At 34.0% G+C, this 19938-nt stretch overlaps 2 protein-coding genes and 1 non-coding gene across 4 annotated transcripts; 1 reads left to right on the plus strand and 2 right to left on the minus strand.

Annotated features, from left to right (window-relative positions):
* Nucleotides 1-6982: 6982 nt before the first annotated feature.
* LOC121765481 (probable mediator of RNA polymerase II transcription subunit 26c) lies at nt 6983-9544 on the minus strand. 2 transcript variants are annotated; one of them, XM_042161659.1, is made up of 9 exons: nt 8767-9544; nt 8611-8679; nt 8454-8536; nt 8282-8349; nt 8104-8162; nt 7940-7973; nt 7747-7844; nt 7389-7476; nt 6983-7294 (listed from the first exon to the last, which is right to left on the minus strand). In XM_042161659.1, the coding sequence occupies exons 1-9, from the start codon at nt 9244-9246 to the stop codon at nt 7185-7187; spliced, it is 1089 nt and encodes a 362-aa protein (XP_042017593.1). In that variant the 5' UTR covers nt 9247-9544; the 3' UTR covers nt 6983-7184. The 2 variants fall into 2 exon arrangements, with proteins under 2 accessions (XP_042017593.1, XP_042017592.1); XM_042161658.1 differs by having other exon boundaries at nt 7940-7982.
* Nucleotides 9545-13097: 3553 nt separating this feature from the next.
* Nucleotides 13098-15752, minus strand: LOC121765976 (protein CHAPERONE-LIKE PROTEIN OF POR1, chloroplastic-like). Its single transcript, XM_042162284.1, has 5 exons — nt 15678-15752; nt 14841-15024; nt 14661-14761; nt 13659-14103; nt 13098-13534 (listed from the first exon to the last, which is right to left on the minus strand). The coding sequence occupies exons 2-5, from the start codon at nt 14972-14974 to the stop codon at nt 13384-13386; spliced, it is 831 nt and encodes a 276-aa protein (XP_042018218.1). The 5' UTR covers nt 14975-15024; nt 15678-15752; the 3' UTR covers nt 13098-13383.
* Nucleotides 15753-15822: 70 nt separating this feature from the next.
* On the plus strand, nt 15823-15895 carry TRNAE-CUC. The gene has a single exon. It is a non-coding gene; the product is annotated as a tRNA-Glu (tRNA).
* The last annotated feature ends 4043 nt before the right edge of the window (nt 15896-19938 follow it).

Consider the following 19938-nt stretch of genomic DNA (forward strand, 5'->3'; position numbering starts at 1 on the left):
ACCAATTTTAGTCGTTTTATACTCTTAAAACCCCATTCTTTTCCTCTACAAAATATGAGAGTAAACTTTAATATTAATGGGAGTTGATATTGTGGGAATGATTTTGCAGAATTTCTCAGATTTATTACTGATGAAGCTCAGATTTACCTAATATATAACATCTATAATTACTATCTCTTATTTATGGACAAATTAAAATAGCAAAATGTGACTTTTATTTGGAACAATGGGAGTTGGAGTATTTCAACCATACTAATAACATTAGTATTTATTTTTGTTTTCATTCAAACTATTTAAATTATATTCTTTTAAAAGGAAGATAAACTTTTATGTTGATAGAACAAAATTTTATGTAATGTTATTTTGTGTGTTCATTAGTGAAATAAAATAGAAGTAAATGTGTACTATGTTTAGTAATGAATTATTTTGGTTGTCACTTTATGACATTTTTAACCGACCATAAATTAATAATGCAATGAACATGTTTTTATTTGATCTATTTATATATTCTAATATTGTTTTAAGTTAATAATTTTGCTATTTGTTATTAAATAAATTATCTTTAATATTTCTTCTTTGAATTACAAATTATTAATATATCTTTTCTTCAATCCGACTAATTGATCAACGTAATTCATGTATTGTGAATAACATTAATTTCCATTCGTCGAAAACTCATACTCTTTCATCCTTATTTACACATTTTCCCTTTGTCGTTTGTTTTATTTTATTTTACTTCACTCATATTATAAATTAAAGTTATATAAAATCGTTTGTCGAATGTAAAATATTTCATTTACAGTGAGTTATGTGTTTATAATATTGTCAATATTATTGTGATTAACACATATTCTTAACCATATAGTACATTATTGTATTCTTATTGTCCTCTGTCACTAAAGAGTATAAACATTTGGTTTGTCACAGGTTTTAATGCATACCTAGAAAAGTAAGAGAGAGATAAATTTTTTTTAAAAGTATTGTTAATGGAGGATGGGTTCCACTATTAGAGAGAAAGGAGTTTCCAAAATTAGAAAGATCATACTTTTCAGGGACGGACTAAAAATAAAATAGTTCATACTTTTCATGAACGTAGTGAGTAATTAGTAGTATAACCGTTACAAATTTATAATATTTATACATTTCTCATTTTTGTTGATAAATTGAGAATGTTGACTTACTAATTTAACATTAAAAATATAATAATAAATTTATTGTATTAAACTATTTAAGAGTGTAATTGTGTACATAACGTTTGGCACATTCTCTTTGTTAAGTTATTTGAGAACAATATCAAATAAGACTTTTTACAGGGATTCATAATTATATGCTAATTGTGATTATGTGAATTTTACAATAAATATTGTGAACTATATCCCTCTTTTATATGTTAGTTTCTTAAAAAAATTATGTAACTAAAGTGTTTGTATTAAATATGATACTACTAACCAAATTTAGGTATCAAAATTAATAGTACTAGGGATCAATTTTTTTATAAAGTATATATAATGATACGTTTTAAATTGTTTACAATTTGTATTCATCAGTTATAATTGAGTTGATTTTGATTTATTTATATTAAATAAGATAATGTTTTTTATGACTTTAAGTTATATTTCTTTTTTATGCTTTTCAAAATATCATGTTTATGAATATTATCATGTATTGAATTTAATTTTGAAGGAAGTGAATTTATTCGTTCAAATAATATTTTTTTTGTATTTAGGAATACATTTTCCTTTATTTGTATATCTTATTCTATTTAATTTACGCATGTCCTTTTTTGTTATTATTTTTATTTTATGTTACTACACCTATAATTGATAGTATTAAAATTGTACTATAATCCAATAGTATGCTAAGTATGAAATGTTTTATTACAATGTGTTGTTGAGAGAACTACAAATGTCTATTTGTCGTTGATTATAATGGTTTTAATTGTTTACAATCTTAGTAATACTATTTTTAATTAATTCATATTCTTAAAAGAATATTTTTATATTATTTTCTCTACATTCATTATTTTAATTTATTAAACTGTAAATATATCTTCATTAAATATGAGTATTATTATAACTATTTTAATAATTTGCCTAAAAGTATAAATACTTTATTCTTTCTTTTACATTATTATGTCTTATTTCTCTTACTTTATGGGCTCATCTATTTTATTTAACTTATTAAACACAACTTTCTTAAATCCAGTGCCGTAAAGAAACGTCTCAAGTAATGTGGGACGGAGGGAGTAATAAATTGATAGTATTATTTTTTAAAATAGTTTAATAGATTGAATCTATAAAAAAATGTTATATCAATGGGTTTATTTGTCACTTTCCTTTGCGAAGCTGAACAATTTTTGGTTGAGTTATCAAAGCAAATAACATTTGTTATCAAAGTATTGTATACCATTCTCTATTCTGATTTTAAGTTCAATTAAGCATGACACAAAGACTGAGTAATTGAAATCTAGTTGTATAGAGAATTTTTTTACATTCTCGAAGAAGAATATGTGTTTTTGAGAGCCTTTCTATTTTCTTATGGTTCACTGTTGAATAGATCTTGTGAGTGCATGAATAGAGCTTGAGTGGTGTCGGTGGTGCCGTTTGTGGATGATGTACTTTATTTAGAAACTTACAGAATTGTCTGGTTTGCATATCCTCGAAGATAATCGATTCTGGCGATTTTCGACAGTAAATAGCTAGATTGAACTTGATAGTGTTGGTGGTGTCAATGTTTTTTGATGTATTTCGTGGATTAAAAAAAGTTTTCTTCGAATTATCAATTGGTATGTGCTTGATAGATGCAGTGATTATGTTTTAGGGTTTTCATCTTTGATTTGTTTTATTTTTTTGTATAATGTAATTTTTTAAATGTTTGTGGGAGGTAAATTCACAATTCATACAAAATGTTTCATCTTTATTCTTTCTCCACTCAACTCACAAAATAAAAATGTTTATAATCTCTTTCCATAATGCTTTATTTGAAATTCTTATGGCCCGTGCATAGCACGGGAGGTAAAACTAGTGTTCCATAATAGTAGAGTCATTTTTTTTTTTTATAGTAAAAGTCAATACATTTCTTCTCACTTACTTTTCCCTCTCTCTTATTTTCTTCTCTCTACTTTTTCATCTCTCATACTTTATTATCTTTTTATCTAATACAGTACACATTTTTTTCTTAATCTCCGTGCAGAAAAGAAATGTCTCCACTACTATGGAACGGAGGGAATATATTTTAATTATTTTTTTATTTTTCTATTGCTTTACCAATTGTGTATTAGAACTCGTATCCAACCAAAAGTGCATACACTTGCGGAATGGAGGAATAGTATTTTTTTTTGCTAAAAATAAAAATGAAATGGGATAGAGAACTGGCTCCAATGGTACTCCAAAATCAATCTTACTTTTGATTTTTGAATAAAAAATACTCCCTCCGTCCACGGAAAATAGACCACATTTGTCATTTTTGGTTATCCACTAAAAATAGACTAAGTTTGAAAAAAGTACCCCACATTTGCTACCTAACACAATTACACAATACTAATAATATGAACCTCACATTCCACTAACACTACTTCTCTCTTACTTCCTTATTTACTTTACCAATTCCACATTAAAATCCGTGTCATTCACAATGTGTTATATTTTTCGTGGACGGAGGGAGTACATATTTTTAGGTTTACACTAAACCAAAACTTTTTCAAATTTTGTGAGTTAAAAATGCATAATGTAGGGAATATTTTTTTAAGTTTAAGTTTAGTGTAAATAGATAGAGTAAAATCATATTTGATGTGACATTTGCATTAAATTATGTTTTAGTTTAGTGTAAATGGTTAGATATACTCTTATACCATTATGGTCCATCATTACAACTCATCAAACACTAATAATAATGTGGATTTCACTACTACTTTAACTATCTTTCTATTTACCTCTCTTACTTTACAAATTATAATTTGTGCATTAATTCCCGTACCATTCGCCTGTATAAATTTTTTTGGGGTGGAGATAGTATTCATTTGATTGTAAAAAAAAACTTTATGAGGGAGATAAAGAGTATAATTATGATTATGATTATTACTATCATTGTAGAAATAATATCAAGATTTGAAAAATACAAATGTTATTTTAGATCATTGTATTATAGGCCATCTTTCTAAAAGACCAAGTACCTAACTTACAATGACATTTGTGTTACTAACAATAATATTTCTGCAGTCAATACATAATTGAATAGTATTAAATATTATGATCTTGTGGTCAAAATTTGGCTTTGATTTTGCAGTAAAATCTATACATATTTTGATCATAATCCTCATAATTTATTACTATCATTGTAGAAATAATATCTGGATTTGAAAAATACAATTGTTATTTTAGATCATTGTATTGTAGGCCATCTTTCTAAAATACCAAATACCTACTAACAATGACATTTGTGTTACTAACAATAATAATTCTGCAGTCAATACATAGTAATTTATTGAATATTAAATTGTATGATCTTGTGGTCCAAATTTGACTTTGATTTTGCAGTAAAATCTGTACATATTTAGATCATAACCTCAGACGGAATATATATAACATTTAGGGCATGAATAACGCGGAGGGCCGGGCAGTAAATCGCGAGTCCCGGCCCGTCCTGCGCGTAAGAGGGGGGCGACTTGCGACCTGGGCCGGTCCCGGGGCCGCGTTTGCGGCCTGATGACGGTCACGGGGTCCGGTCCGGCCCCCGCGTTAGCTGGTACGGGACGTGACGGAGGAAGCAATTTTTGCCAAAAGTTGGAAGAGGTAGAAGAGGGAGGAAGAGGGAGGAGAGGAAGAAGAGGGAGAGGGAGATGGGTGATGGAGCCCAATTTTCTGATTTCTGGTGTAATTCGACGAGGAAGAAGAGAGAGGGGGAGAGGGAGAGGGAGAGGAAGAAGAGGGAGGAAGAGGAAGAAGAGGGGAGTAGATCCAATTCTCTAATTTTTCATTTTTTTGCATTTTTTTATGTTATAATTTTTAGTTTTTTTTGCATTTTTTTTGTTATAATTTTGTTTTTTTTGCATTTTTTATGCTATAATTTTTGTTTTTTTTGCATTTGTATTTTTTTTCTAGAACTTGTAATTTCTTTTTTCGAATGAACAATTTATTTTCCCGGTTTCAATTGTTCAACGTATTGCATTTACGACTCAAATAGGTTGAAGTTGTGAATAGTGTCAATTATTAGTTGCGACCCGGGTTGCCGCCTGTAGGGTTAGAGCAGTTGGGGCATGGGCCGCAACTGTAGAGGAATGATGACGTGGAGGGGACTTGGGGCCGGAAATGAGGATGGGGTTATTTATGCTCTTATAGAAACAAATCAGGGTTGGGAGAGGAAAATTATGTTAGTCTATATTAGATCATCTATATATATCGTACAAATTTAATAATTGAGATTACTTGTATAAAATAAAGATCACTATGTTTAAATTACTCAGTTAAATTAGATTTACGTACTTACTAAACCATCGTTCGTTTGATTTCATGGGTTGGACATAGCAAGATTATTATTTGATTAACACCGCTAACCGAACCCAAATTAATTGATTATTTACTAACTGAATGCTAAAATATACGGTTTTGGATCAGTTGTATCTCTTTGTTCTTATGTAGCCCACTCTAATTCGCTATAATTGTTTGTCGCACACTTGAAATCAAAATTCCAATTCACCACTACTTATGTAGTGACATAGATATGTCAAGTGTCATGTCCACTATTTTGTCCAAACTACTACAAATGAGATGAGTACATTTTCTTTAGAAGGGAGGAAAATTTGTTTTTTGATTTTATATTTTCAATAAAACATGAAAATGGGAAATGTTGTGCATGTTTTTTTTTTAAGGAGGATCGACGATGGTTCCCCATCTACCCCCGAAGTGACTCGGACCCCTCCCGGCCTAACGGTCGGAGGTGAAGCGTCTTACCACCGAGATGCGCTTCGTTGTCAAGACGCGCTTCGTTGTCGGGATGGGAAGGAACGAGTCAGCCAATGACTCAAGAACTCCCCAGGGGAAATTAATCCCCAAGTTACTATATCAACCCAATCAAGGGTACCAAGCCAACCTATTTCCCCCAGCGCCTGGGTCCATGCCAGGACTCAAGAACTCCCCAGGGGAAATTAATCCCCAAGTTGGGCCTCTCAGGGGTCGAACTCGTGACCTCTAGGATGGCGCGGTATCCTTGCCTCCCTCCTCAACCACTTGAGCTAGGGGGCATGGATGAAATGTTGTGCATGATTTTTTTTTTACACACAGACACACACCCACACACACACATCGGAGTTCGTGATACATTCGGCAAGCGAGTTAACCCTGACACACAGCCCCTAATGGCTCGAAGACTAGCCCTGACACACGCAGCCGCGCACCAGCCGAGCTCGTTCTCTAGCCCCCGTTTGACGGGTCCGAGGCAGCCGAGGTCGGGACCGTAAATTCTCGCCATCAAGCGGGTCGGGGTCTGCAAGCTTGCCAAGCCCAAAGGCCCACAGGGAAAATTAATCCCAAGTTGCGCCATCCAAGACTCGAACTCATGACCTCCTGGATGGGCTGTATCCTTCGCCTCATGTGGTGCATGTTGTGATTTGAAACATGACACATTACGGTGGAATTGACTTAATTTCACTTTGAGTTTATTTTGTCAATTAAAACGATGTTTTCAGAAAACATTACTTGAGTATGATGAAAATTTGTAACGCTCGAATTTGAAGGTTTTAAATGCTGGCTTATAACTTATAAATATTACTCCAGATATTAAATGTGGGAGTATTAACAGACAAACATAAGCCATCTCCATTCATCATAACTCCATATTAAAACAGATATGTTACACCAAATTAAAATTTATGCATCATCTACACTACACACACATAAACCTACTGGAATGATACACAACTAGATCTTGATCGTTCACAGGTTTTTTTAAAACTTTGAATTAAAATTTATACCATATGCAGCAAGAATAATCACCTCCAAAGCAAACAATCAAGTTAAAGGCATCGTTGGTAGTACAAAATTTTAAAGCACAGATCCACAAAAGTTGTATACTAGTACTTCAATTTGTGCTGCAACTCAAAATGTGAATAAGGATGTCACATCAACTTCTTTCTTTATACAGAAACAAAGTTGTGCAATGAAACCAATGAAATATTAATTTAGGCAGAATCACCGGTTATGCCTCCCCGCAAAGCTGCCTTTGTTCTTGGCAATGAAGCCATTCTTTGGTTTAGGAATATCATGAATGTCCATCACTTGAATCGTTCTCTGCTTTTTGGCTTCATAGACGAAAAATACACCAACACGTATGATTAATCAGTTTTCAGACAAGAAAAAGTTTATAGAAACATATCCCAAAGATTGAAAGCGGACCATTCTTAGCTTCTTGGTAGTTCTCCTGAAGACGCTTTCTTGCTGAGTTTAGCTTCTCGTCATCCATGACTGGTTCCCTTTGTGCTCTCTACAAGATCATGTTACACAGAAATGTCATTATATTACTTGACATTACAACAAAATCGGAGGTAACAATGTGGTACACTTCAGAAGGTTTGACAATACTCATCAATCATATATACATTATGGGTAAGTAAAATAGGATAATTTATCAATGAAGGCATAATTTCCTATTAAGAAACATAACCAACTTTGGAACGCCCGCATCAAACTCATTCAAGTAGATAGAGCAAGACATGTATGAATGTTAAAAACTTTTAGCAGAGCAGTCAAGTACATTAGGAGGAGCTGAAGTAGACTTAGGAACTGATTGAGGTGGCCTTAATGGAGCTTCTCTTCGAGCTCCGGACTGTGGTGGTTTAGGCTTTGGTTCATCTAAACAGGAAGAAGAAATCCAATGTCAATCTACTAATGAAAAGAACTAAATCAAGAAATCCAACTGAAAATATAGGATATAATTTAAAGCTCACTTCGTGGATTCGGGGAGTACCCAAAATCTGGAACCTGTGGAAACTGAAACTTCAGATTTGCATCAATACTTCTTAAATGAAAAGCGAGTATTCATTAAGCTTTCTTCCTCGGTCCTTTCATCTTTTCACATAAACATAGCTGACTAAAACAACATTCGAATCACCTGGTGATGGCCATTTTGTTGATTTCTGGGTATGCTCTGCTGAGGTGAATCCCCATCAGCTGCCACCACCATCACCACCCAGTATTAACACATTCATTTTTCACAGAAACTACTCTTATCACGTCTATCAAGCTATTGCAAAAAACAGCAGTTTTTTAATTCCGAAACAACTTACTACCTATAAGGTTTGAAGTTGCTTGTGGTTGGTTCACCCTTACCCATTCATCAACAGTTTCCTTCCATTTTCTACATACCAAAAAACATTAACAGAAACCAATTACTAACAACTCAATCATACAAATCAAGAGGAGAATAGTAAATCCACATAGCAAAGAGAAGAATCTGGAAACCTGACAAGCTGCTTCACCAATCTGCGCACTTCATTTGATGAATGCTTCCTCAATCGATTCACATGCCTTCCTATATCAGTATCCTACACAATAACCTCCTCAATTTCAGAAAAAATTAAAATAAATAAGTGTTTTTTTCCATTAATATAAGTTTTACCTTGAGAGCGTGAAATGTGATATCCATATCTGCTAGGCTTTGCAGCAAATCCACCACAGCATCTTCACTCTGAACAAAAAAAAATCAAATTATGCAAAAACAATTAAGCAAATTACTAAACTAGCACAAGCATCGTAATCGAAACAAATCAAAAACCTGGTTTAGATCTTCAAGCTGCTCTTTAATACTGAAGATTTTGGTCTGTTCGTCATCAAACAAGCCACCGTACGCATCCCCATCCTCCTCTTCTCCGCCGCTAAGATTCGACTCCGGAGTCAATGGACTCTTAGCAAAATCATCATTGGATTCCCTGACGTTTTCGCTGAATTTCTTATTTTCATCATCTACATCGAACTTAATACTACTATTATCTACGTTATCACTACTATTAAAATTATTAACACAAATATTCTCCGGAAAATAGGGCTCGTGATCAACTACACGGCGGCGGATATCGCCGCTGCAGTTCCGGCATATCTGCGCCTCCGGCGCGTAAAGCAACTCAACGAGTTCATCGCGGCGGCGGCGCAACTCATCGCCGTAATCCGAGCCAGCAACGCAAATCGCCGCCTTAATCAACGCCCAGATTTCGGTCCCCGATCTCGACAAAATCGCCCGAAATTCCTCCGGATTCATGCCGTGTGATTCCGTTTGGGGGAAAAAGTAATCGAAAAAGGTGGAAAAGGAATTGGGAATATGAGCGACGAATTGGAGACAGCGAGAGGTTAATCACATCAGCAGATCTATTTCTATTGTGCGTTCAAACAACGCAGTATCGGATTTCGGTAAGTGGATTCTGTGAATGCGATGAGATGAATTCCGAATCCAGGAAGGTAACAAAATTATGATTTTATTATTTTGTTTTTTCTTTTTCTGGATTAATTGTTTTTAATAACTGTGAAAATCATGATCTCGTGCTTTTCATTTTCCCGTTTAAATTTGGAGCGAATATTTATAACTGGGAAATGTGTGTAGCTGAGCTGTGATGCAACTAATTTGTGGCTCCACTATTTCTTACCGTAGGCTCTCTTCTACAGTATCATACTACCTATTTATGCTGCATGTATCTAATTATACATTTTTTAATTAATTTACATGGTTTATTATTTTAACCTCAAATTCAAATCATACTAAAATTGAAATAAAAAAAAATTCTCCCTCTGTCCCATAGTAAGAATTATATTTTGTCATTTTGAATCATGCCACAATAAGAATCACATTTCATTTTTACCATGAATAGTAAATAGGTCTCACATTTCACTCGCATTTGCATTTTATTATAAAACTAATACAAAAAAGTGGCATCATATTTTACTAACTTTTCCAACCTAATATTCTTTACTTTTTCTTAAAACTCGTGCCCACAACAAGAGTGACTTCTATTGTGGGACGAAGGGAGTAATATATAGCAAAATTATTTGTTAAAAAATATTTAAAATTACTTTATCTAAAATTGTTATAAAATCTATAAATAGAAAAGTAGTTATTCAACCTTAAGAGCATCCGCAACACGTCTCTTATCCGTCTCGGTCTCGTCTCGGAGAGATGAGACGGATAAGAGACGGCGATGCAACCCTCCGTCTCGGTCTGGTCTCATCGGACGTCTCGTCCCGGAGGGAGAGTTGGTGAGACAGCTCGCCACGCGCCAGCGCCACGTGGCGAGCGTCGGTTCATCCGTGACGCCCACTCGCCGGCCCGCGAGTGGGCGTCGTTTTTATCTGAAAAAATGTTTTTTTTTGTTTTTTTTTAAATTCAGGAAAAATTTGAAAATAAAAAAAATCTCAAAAAATATACTAGCCGTTTTAAGCCCCCAATCACTTTTATAAATATTAAATCATTCCCACAAATTAATCCACCATAAAAAAATTCTATATTCTCAATCAAACACTCTACATTCTTCATCTCAAAACATTATTCTTCTCCCAAATTTAATCAATTCATGGATCCATTTGAGCAAATGCGTCGAATAAAAAAATCAAATACCCTGAATTTTCAAGTATCGTTGGAATCCACATACTAAAAGTTCGTCGGAGCTCTCTCCCAAATTCGAAATAAAATCCTTCACCTCCCCAAGTCTATTGCTGCGAATTTTTGTTGCCTCGAGCTTTGATCCCATGGAATAAGACGTCGCAACTGATGATATCTTCTTCTGCTTTTTTTGAGTTTTGAGATTTTGAATTTAGAGAGAGTGGGCAAAAGATTTTAAATTATGTATTTTTTAATTTTTTTAGGATTTTATTAATGTGGTTTTTTATTTTTTTAGAATTTTAAGTTGTAATTTTATTTTATTTAATGAAGTGTGTTTTTATTAATTGAATTTGTTGGAAATAAAAATAAAAAATGAAATTGAATGAATAGTTAAGGGATGAGATGGTTAAGAGATGGTTAAGAGATGAAGGGATGTAGGTGTTGTCTCTTAGCTAAGAGATGGGTGAAAAGTACAGTGGGACTCATGAATAGTGAAGAGATGATACGGTTAAGAGACGGATAAGAGACAGCGATGCAGTGAGGCTCATGAATAGTGAATAGATGAGACGGATAAGAGACAGCGATGCAGATGGCCTAAGCTAGTGTAAAGATGCGTTGTTGCATCTCCAATACCGACGGCGTATCCTCCATCATCGATTCCATCAACTAGCTGACTTTCTTCATTGTTGGACCCCGTCAATGAATAACGTAATACAAAAATTCTATTGTTATCGAACTAATAACTTATAGTACCTCATGATAAATTATTTCAGGAAATTTTAATAAAAAACACTAAAAATAAAGGGAAAACAAGAAATTAAACTCTAAAATAATTCTGTAAAAATTTATTAGAAAAAACATAGAGTACTGTAATTTATTAGCCAATTAATACAATAGTTTAATTATGTAGTATATTAATTAATATTACTACAATTAAATCATAATCTAAATCAGTAATTTTTTTTCTAAAATAGTAATATTAAAAGTTATTAAGAATTACTAAGTACTCCCTCCGTCCCACAAGAATACGCACTCTATCCTTTTTAGTCCGTCCCACAAGAATATACATTTTCTAATTTTGGAATTTCACTCTAATGAGGTGGGACTCATTCTCCACTAACAATACTTTAATTACTTTTTCTTTCAACATCTCTTACTTTTCCAATTTTGCATTAAAACTCGTGTCGAACTCAAAGTGCATATTCTTTGGGGACGGATGAAGTATATAATAAAGATAAATTAGTTATAATATTATATCATTGAAAAAGAGGTAATGTAAATTTATTAGGGCTGACAAATTGTGCATATTGGATAGTTATTGGGTCAATCCGATATCGACTCGACCCAATTAAGTCAAACCCAAACAAACCAGAAATTATCAGATTCTTATTGGGCCTCAACCCAATAACTTCGTGTGTGTTCATGCGGGGTTATCATGTCATGCAAACCGTTAATGTTAATAACTTTAGTAGTACTATATAATTTAGCTTGATACAACAAGATAACGACTCATACATGATATTACACAATCAAAATTTGACATTACATGATACAATATGATATCACACAGTAAAAACTTGTTATAAAATGATTAAAATTTTATAATGATTTAAATTTAAATAATGACCTAAACTCTATAAGACTTGACTCAAACTCATTAATTCGGTATATGATCATGTCGGATTGTCATGATATTATTATAAAGTTATTAAATCAAGATATCTAACGAAATTTGTTAGTAGTACTAGTATCTAAATCCTAGTAAGATTACTAGAGTATTTTATAGTACTAAGAAAAGAGTTTTAACAATCATTTAATAATTGTACTACTACATATCGATCCTAAATAAATAATTCCATATTAGCATGTCCAATTAATACGAGAATCCGAGATAAGCAAATATATTTCCTAATATTCGTGTAAACTGTAGCTAATATGTTAGTCCATAAATCCAATCCGACTCAAAAGTGATTTTATGCGGCTTTTCAACTTTCGGTATTGCTTTATTATGCGATATGGCATTCTTTTTTTGGTTGAATAGAATGCCAGTGGCAGTGGAGTTTTATCTGCAATTTTTCACACTTGATCGACTTCGTTGTTTTGCCTTTACACAACTGAAACAAGTCGATTAATATTATTGCTTGTTTTGGAGATGATTTATTGCAACAAATTCGTATGCAACGAACAAGTGAATTTGAAAATAGAATAGAGTGAATGAAGCATGGGCACAATCTTGTCAAATTTCACAAGTGTATTTGATCTCTCTCCAATTCAACTATGTAGATTGTGGTTTTGATTTCTTGAGAGCAAAGGCTTTTGAATTAGGTAAATCATGGTTTGGGACTCCAAGTTCTGATGTGCGTAAATTTGCATTTTGATTGTTTATTGATATTATTTTTCTTCATTCCATTGTCTATTTTTTAATTAGAAATACATACTCATAAAGTTGGGACAATTTTCAAACATATCTTGCCTCTTTGGGCACTAACCCTATATTCTTAAAGCAAAAGATGCTCAAATTAACAATCCTGCACAAAGAGACATGTACTTTGTTAAAACCAATGCAACTACAAAAAAGAGAACCGCAGACAAAACAGTGAATCAGCCCTTTGGTATATCTTGCAACTCATAACACTACTCTCAAAATGTTTCATTCAAAGCCATCTCCACTTAACTTTCTAGCCTCATCTATGGAAACCTCTCCCCGCTACATATCGATCAGTTTGTACCCACATTTTGCAACCGCAAGGATAGCAACTGCGACAAGAAGCTACCAAAAACTTTGGTTATGCATAAGAGAAACGACTATCGAAGATAAGTAGATGAAACCCAAAGGATAATGTAGCTTATCAACGACGTTGTCACTTCTAAGCTCCTTGGCCCTTTGAGTATAGGTGGCATCACAGAAACCATCAAGAACGTTCCTAGAAGCCACGAAAAAGCAAAACTCCCAGCTCTGAACAAATATAGCAGCAATTGTCACCATGAGACCAAATATATGGATTTGAAACTTTTTCTTCTACTGTGTAATTAATGTCACAGGCTATCGTTCTTTCAATTTGAAAAAGTTGAGGACTTACCCATAGAGAAAAGCACGCAATTTGGCCTTGAGGCGATCATGAATAAAGTACATTGTGAGTATCAGAGAGATAGCAACTTGAAGTGTTGGGCCTTCTTCCGTTGGAAAGAGTACAGTTAGCACTCCGAGTATCAAGAAAGCTACAGAAGTTTTTACAATGACCCTTGTGGATGGGGTTCTAAACCTGCTTGTGACAGCCTGGACATATTTATGCTGGGTTACTTCCCTGACCTTTTTCTTGACGTTGATCTTAGGGTTCTTCCTTTCGTAAAATTTTTGCATGATGATTTTATCATGTGCTGCTTCAATTGCATCCACACTGGGCTTGTGTCCTCCGTATGTTTGTATTAAGAAGTTCCGAGCAGCTAGAATTTCTTCTTCTGAAGCTTCCTTGCTGATTCCTAGTCGCTTGTAAGGATCCTTGACATTAATTCTCGGAAATATCACTGCACCAAGAGGGAAAATACAGGATGAAGATCAGAAAGACAGAACTTCACATCCGAAATTGATACTGCAGGAGACTGAGGGGTATTGGTGATGCAATAATGCTAACGTGACTATATAGCAAGTTAAACAAGTAGTGATGAATAAGTAACATGTGATAAGAAGCTATCTCATGAAGCCATGAATTTGAAGAGCATGCCAAATATTAAATCTGGACCTACACATCCAATATTTACAAATTTTTATATGAACCAAGCAAGAAGCCTTAGAAGAATCTTGTACAGGCGATCATTTCTATTCAATAATTAAGAAAATTTTTAGGATGTTTCGACATACAGAGAATATCAAATGGGGCTAGCAAAAAAGACATGAGTCCAAATGTACCATAGACCTTAAAGGTTAAACTCATAGTAAGGGTTTCCTATGTTTGACTCAATGAGAGGCTCAAATACATTAGTGCAATTGTCATAAAACAAACCTCTTTCAAGGATGACAGGATCACGAAGGTTATCAAAAAAGCTATTTGAATGACGAGCCAAGAAAAAATCACGAATTTTACCAGTTGAGTCATTGCTAGAATCTCCAAAGGTAGCATCCATTGCACACTTTACAGAAGGCACTCTCTGTTTATATCTACAAGTCGATGCAGCTAAACCATTTCTACATGATTGTAAATACAAGGTATCAGCGACAACAAGTTATGGATACGAAATCTATAAGTGAACTGAGGCAATTTAACCTTTCCCACAAAAGAAATTTTGTAGATAACCCAAAACTCGGCACAACAGAGAACTGCTTCTTATGTGATCCTAGCCCCCTTGCTGGTAAGTCCATGCTATATTTCAAGGGACCACAAGTTAACCCGGACGACATCGCTCCTGGGCAAGTGTAAGCTGTTGCAAATTTATGCGGGAAATGAGAAGCTGCACAGCGCACCCAGTAACAAAGTAAATGATTGGTTAAAGAGCCTCAGGTGACGAGGGCAGGCCGCCATGCCTTATACTGATTCACACATAACAACATACAACCAATACTTTGAAAAAAGGAAATTAAAACAAGTCCCGTCGATCAGCAAAGCAATGTGCCTGAATAACATGTAACCCCTTTTAGACATCAAACACAACCCCAATACAAAAAATGCAAACCACTGCATCCCAACTCCTTCAACCACAATTCAAATAGAAAATTCATCAGTTATCCTATTTGTTTCACAAAAAAGGCAGTAATCGCCTTCGAATCCACAGCGATCGCAACTTTTCCCCCGCACTATCAAATATATTGTTTCTTCCGAAACTCTACAATTAAAAACCGATTGTTCGTGAAACCGTAGCTTGCACTCTCTAATACATTGATTCTCCCCAAACTTTTTCACAACCAGTGCTCAATTTGTTATGTTTAATTATCAATTCATTCAATTTTACGATTACTTAAACAGAGTTGGTAATCGAACTGTGAGCTACCTTAACTTCAGCCAAATAAAATGAGCAGTCAAACTGGAAATGCAACCACATACAGTCAAACAAAGAACTATTGAAGGGAAAAACATAACATATTAACGAACAAAACAGAGAAGTACCTGGAAGAACAACAGGCCGCTGTGGATAGAAGAGTTGGGAAAAGAAGAGAGAGGAAGAAACATAAAGAGTGAAAATGAAACTGAGAAGGGTTTTTGGTTGGTGTTTTAAGTCTTATTATAAATCAAAGTACAAACATACCGGAAATCCGTTGTAGTCTAGTTGGTTAGGATACTCGGCTCTCACCTGAGAGACCCGGGTTCAAGTCCCGGCAACGGAAATACTTTTATTGAAGATATTTGCTACTTTATTTTTGGCAAAATGGCTCCGTCCCGATTTACCATTTTTGGATATCTCAGTTGGAATATTCCATACATTTTACTAACCTATATTTCACCTTTTTTCTTCGCTAACCAACTCAACATTATATGTAAGTTTTGAAGAGAAATTCATCCAACAAAATTCCGAATACTAAGAATTCATTTAAGGTGTTGTAGAAAATTTTCGAACATATGCAATTTCGATTTAAATCCTACTTGCTAGAATTCATGAATAGATGACAAGAAATATAGGAAAGGAATCAGGATCATAGATCAAGCAGAAATTTAACCGAATTATGGAAAAAAAAGGTTTCAAACATTACAATTAAATGAGATAAAGCGGTGTGAAAACCATCACTTTTCCTCTAGCTTTTTTGAAGCAATTTTATTTTTTCTTTATAATTCAAACTTCGTATTTTCGAATAAAATAATTTATCTTTTCCTTTAGCTAATAATTATCGGATTAAGTTTAGTGAATAAAGGGGCTTCAGCTCGGATTTACCTGTTCAGCTAACAATAAATTATATTGAGGCACAATTTAATTGTAGTTCAACTTAATATTAACGATATCACTTTCAAAATTACTAATAATCAGGATACCATTTGATCAATTATTTGTTCGTGTTTAATATATTCAATATTTATTTATTAATTAAACGTATTGTGGGTTTACTTTAATTAACTTATTTACCAAATTTTGTCTAGTTCAAGATATTTTCGTATTGTATTGAAATTAAATTCGAATTAACCATTTTTTACATCCAATAAATATTTAGTTTTAAACACCTTAAAGTGGTACTATCAACTTGATCACAATTAGAACATGATTTAATGCAATAACAATTCCAGCATCTCTAGATACGTCTTATGAAAAAAATAATATTTCATCCGTTCCATAGTAATTGAGTCATTTTGTCATTTTAGTACATTCCATAATAGTAAAGTCATTTCTCTTCAACAAATTTCTTCTCACTTACTTTATTCTCTCTTCATCTATGTACCATTTTCATTTCCTACTTTATTCTTCTTTTACTTAACTCACTTACCATAATTTTTCCCAATCTCCGTGCCGGAAAAAAATGTCTCCACTACTCCCTCCGTCCGCAAATAGGAGTCTCGTTTTTCCATTTTAGTTCGTCCGCGAATAGGGTTCCCGATTCACTTTTACCATAAATGGAAATAGAGTATCTCATTCTACTAACTAATTCCACTCATATTTCATTTTAAACTAATATATATAAGTGGGACCTCTATTCCACTAACTATTTTCTACTCACTTTTCTTAACAATTCTTAAAACTCGTGCCGTTAAGAATTGAGACTCCTAATGGCGAACGGAGGGAGTACTATGGAATGGAGGGAGTAAACAATACTCTCTTTGTCCTAGTTAAGATGCCTTTTTTTTTCCTCGCACATTTTGGAAAAAAATTATTTAAATAGTTAAAGTGAAGAGAAAGTAAAATAAGAAAATATAGAGAAGAGTCTCTTCTACATTATTCTCTCTTATTTTAATTTATCACCACTTTAACTATTTATTATTATTTCTTACAAACAAATGCGAAAAAAGGCATTTTAACTAGAATAGATGGAGTATTATTTCATAACTATTTAATACTATCATTAAATGTCTCAAGCCTACATGGACTACAATTATTTATTAGAAGTGACGTGGGGGAACTTTGTTTAACTAGAATGTGGATTTTCTCACTTTGGGATGATGAAATGATATAATATAGGCAACAACAAAATAATCATTTAAATTAAGTAAAAGTCAATTTTTTTTATCATAGGAAGATCCATATTGCAATGTAACAAATTATATCAATTCACTTTAGAAAAATTAACTAAAATTTTCTATAATTTATATCTCATTAAACTTTATGTATCACTTTAAATTGTCTCATTATAAATAATAAGTAGTCTACTCCAAAAAAAATAATTTACATGTAAAAAATACTCAAATTTATAGATTTCTCCTAGACAAGGAGGGACTGAGTCAGGCCATTCCTACCATTTAACAAATTTAGTTGTAGATGACTTGTTTCATTCCAAGAAACACGACAACAGATCCGTGGAACATCCTAAACCAGTTAACTTTCTCTGATGGCCCAGGTCAAATCAGTTTTGTGGCCGGACTAATCCAATCCACGACCCACTTGACAAATATAGTTGCAGCCAACCAGACTTGTGGTCGGTCATCCTGATCCACTTGTCAAGTCTAATTGTGAAGGCTTTAATCATTCCAAAAATACTATATATGCTTGTTTACTAGGATTTTGTTCAGAAAAGTCATCTAAAATGACCGTGCAAATTTCATAAAGTAACATAACACTAAACAAAAAATCTCAATCACCGTGCAAATTTCATGTCATCCTAGAGAACACGCCGAAAAAGTTTAGTTCAACTACTTAGTTATGGCCTTTCGGAGGATGGCCTCTTTGTAATATAGTTTGAAAATAATGAGAATTATGACACAATAACAAATGCATAAAAGTGAAAAAAAACCCATCATCTTTAAAAGTGATGCATGAAGCATAGTTGAACTGCTCTCTGTCCACGAATTATTGTGGCATATTAGTCAATTTGATCTTTAGGTTGCCAAGTTTCCACTACCGAACTGGAAGCTTTTCCAACTTCTTGCACGATCTTATCTCCAGTTCTTCCATACAAAGTAGTGACTCTTCCTCTGCTTCGAAACTCGTGAGGCTTTCCATGTTCTAAATTTATAGAATTTTTAATGTATACAGTCATCCTATCGATCTTCCTCATGGATTATCCTAACAGTCGAAGAATCATAAAGTTTGGAAGCCTTGTGAGAACTACCATCATGTCCATGTTTAGCATTTACCCTAATAAGGTAACATCCGTGAGACTAACCAGCAGTTGGCCGAGGATTGAATTATCCAATTTTCAAGCCAAATCGACAAATAAGAGTTTTTGGTTCCCCAACAGTGAAGTCAAATGTAGACTGACAGCTTCGCTGTTCTCATCCCGTGATTTGATCCTTAAACAACACTCAAGATTTATCAATTAGAGATCCATGTATTGATCACGTGCAACTAGCTAACCATTTGCACACCGGTAGATCTCTTTGGCATGCACGATAATCCTAGCTTTTGAATGCTGATGGATTCATCTAAACCTTGCATGTCATGTCTATCTTCGCGTATACAAGCGCCCATAGTGTTTGAAGTCTGCCAAGGGTGACCTTAGACGGCAGGTTGGGAAATATTGAGACGTTGCATATAGTACTTCATTCTCTTTCCTCCCAACGCCCAAGTACTGGCCAGGTGATTGACAGCCTTCTGGATCGCGTAGTTCATTCACATGGGAAAGAAGACTTAATCAGTGGAAAAATTTCTAAATGTCATATAAATTAACTGATAGATCTAAACTTTGTTGGAATATGTCGAAATCGCAATGGGAATGTGAAGGCATACTGGATGAACATCGCTAGTTGAAGCATAATGTTAGCAGAAGATAAGGAATTTGCAACTGCTACCAAAGCCAATTTGTTCCAAGACGACTGTGGCGTGATAAGATGACTGGTTGATCATAATGACTGGTTCATTCAAATTAGTGGGGAACTTTTTCTTACCCGTCCACTATGAAATGTGATCTCCTTCATGTCGTTCAATACTCAATAAGAAAGGAAACTAGTGAGGATGTAAGCAATTTCCTATGTCGTTGCATCTCAGTAGGCTACGTCATCTGGCTTAATTTGTTGGATTTTGAAGGATGACAGTTTTGGCCAAAACTGCCTGGCACATTTCAAAAGCTTACCGCATCAATGTATCTCGGAATTGCTATGGACATTCTCCCAACAACTACCAAATGCGGTTGGCAAATTACTCAACCAATAACTGCTTGACGTGAAGCATATGTACCTCATTGTTCTTCCTAGGTCGATATGGAGAATGGAGTATCGTTGGCATCTATACTTGAGCGAGACTTACTGCACAAGGTTTCTCGACCCGTCATCAAAGGTCACCACATTGGGCACA

This window comes from Salvia splendens, chromosome 14, assembly GCF_004379255.2.
Source record: "Salvia splendens isolate huo1 chromosome 14, SspV2, whole genome shotgun sequence".
NCBI lineage: Eukaryota > Viridiplantae > Streptophyta > Magnoliopsida > Lamiales > Lamiaceae > Salvia > Salvia splendens.

Excerpts from the sequence above, each read along its gene's own strand:
- LOC121765976 (XM_042162284.1), bottom strand. The coding sequence starts at position 14,974 with ATGTCGTCCGGGTTAACTTGTGGTCCCTTGAAATATAGCATGGACTTA. Across the intron at positions 14,762-14,840 it reads AAATTTCTTTTGTGGGAAAG|AAATGGTTTAGCTGCATCGA; the intron begins GTTAAATTGCCT and ends ACAATCATGTAG. Across the intron at positions 14,104-14,660 it reads TTCTAGCAATGACTCAACTG|TGATATTTCCGAGAATTAAT; the intron begins GTAAAATTCGTG and ends CTCTTGGTGCAG.
- LOC121765481 (XM_042161658.1), bottom strand. The coding sequence starts at position 9,246 with ATGAATCCGGAGGAATTTCGGGCGATTTTGTCGAGATCGGGGACCGAA. Across the intron at positions 8,680-8,766 it reads AGCTTGAAGATCTAAACCAG|AGTGAAGATGCTGTGGTGGA; the intron begins GTTTTTGATTTG and ends TTTTTTGTTCAG. Across the intron at positions 7,983-8,103 it reads AACAAAATGGCCATCACCAG|TTTCCACAGGTTCCAGATTT; the intron begins GTGATTCGAATG and ends CTGAAGTTTCAG.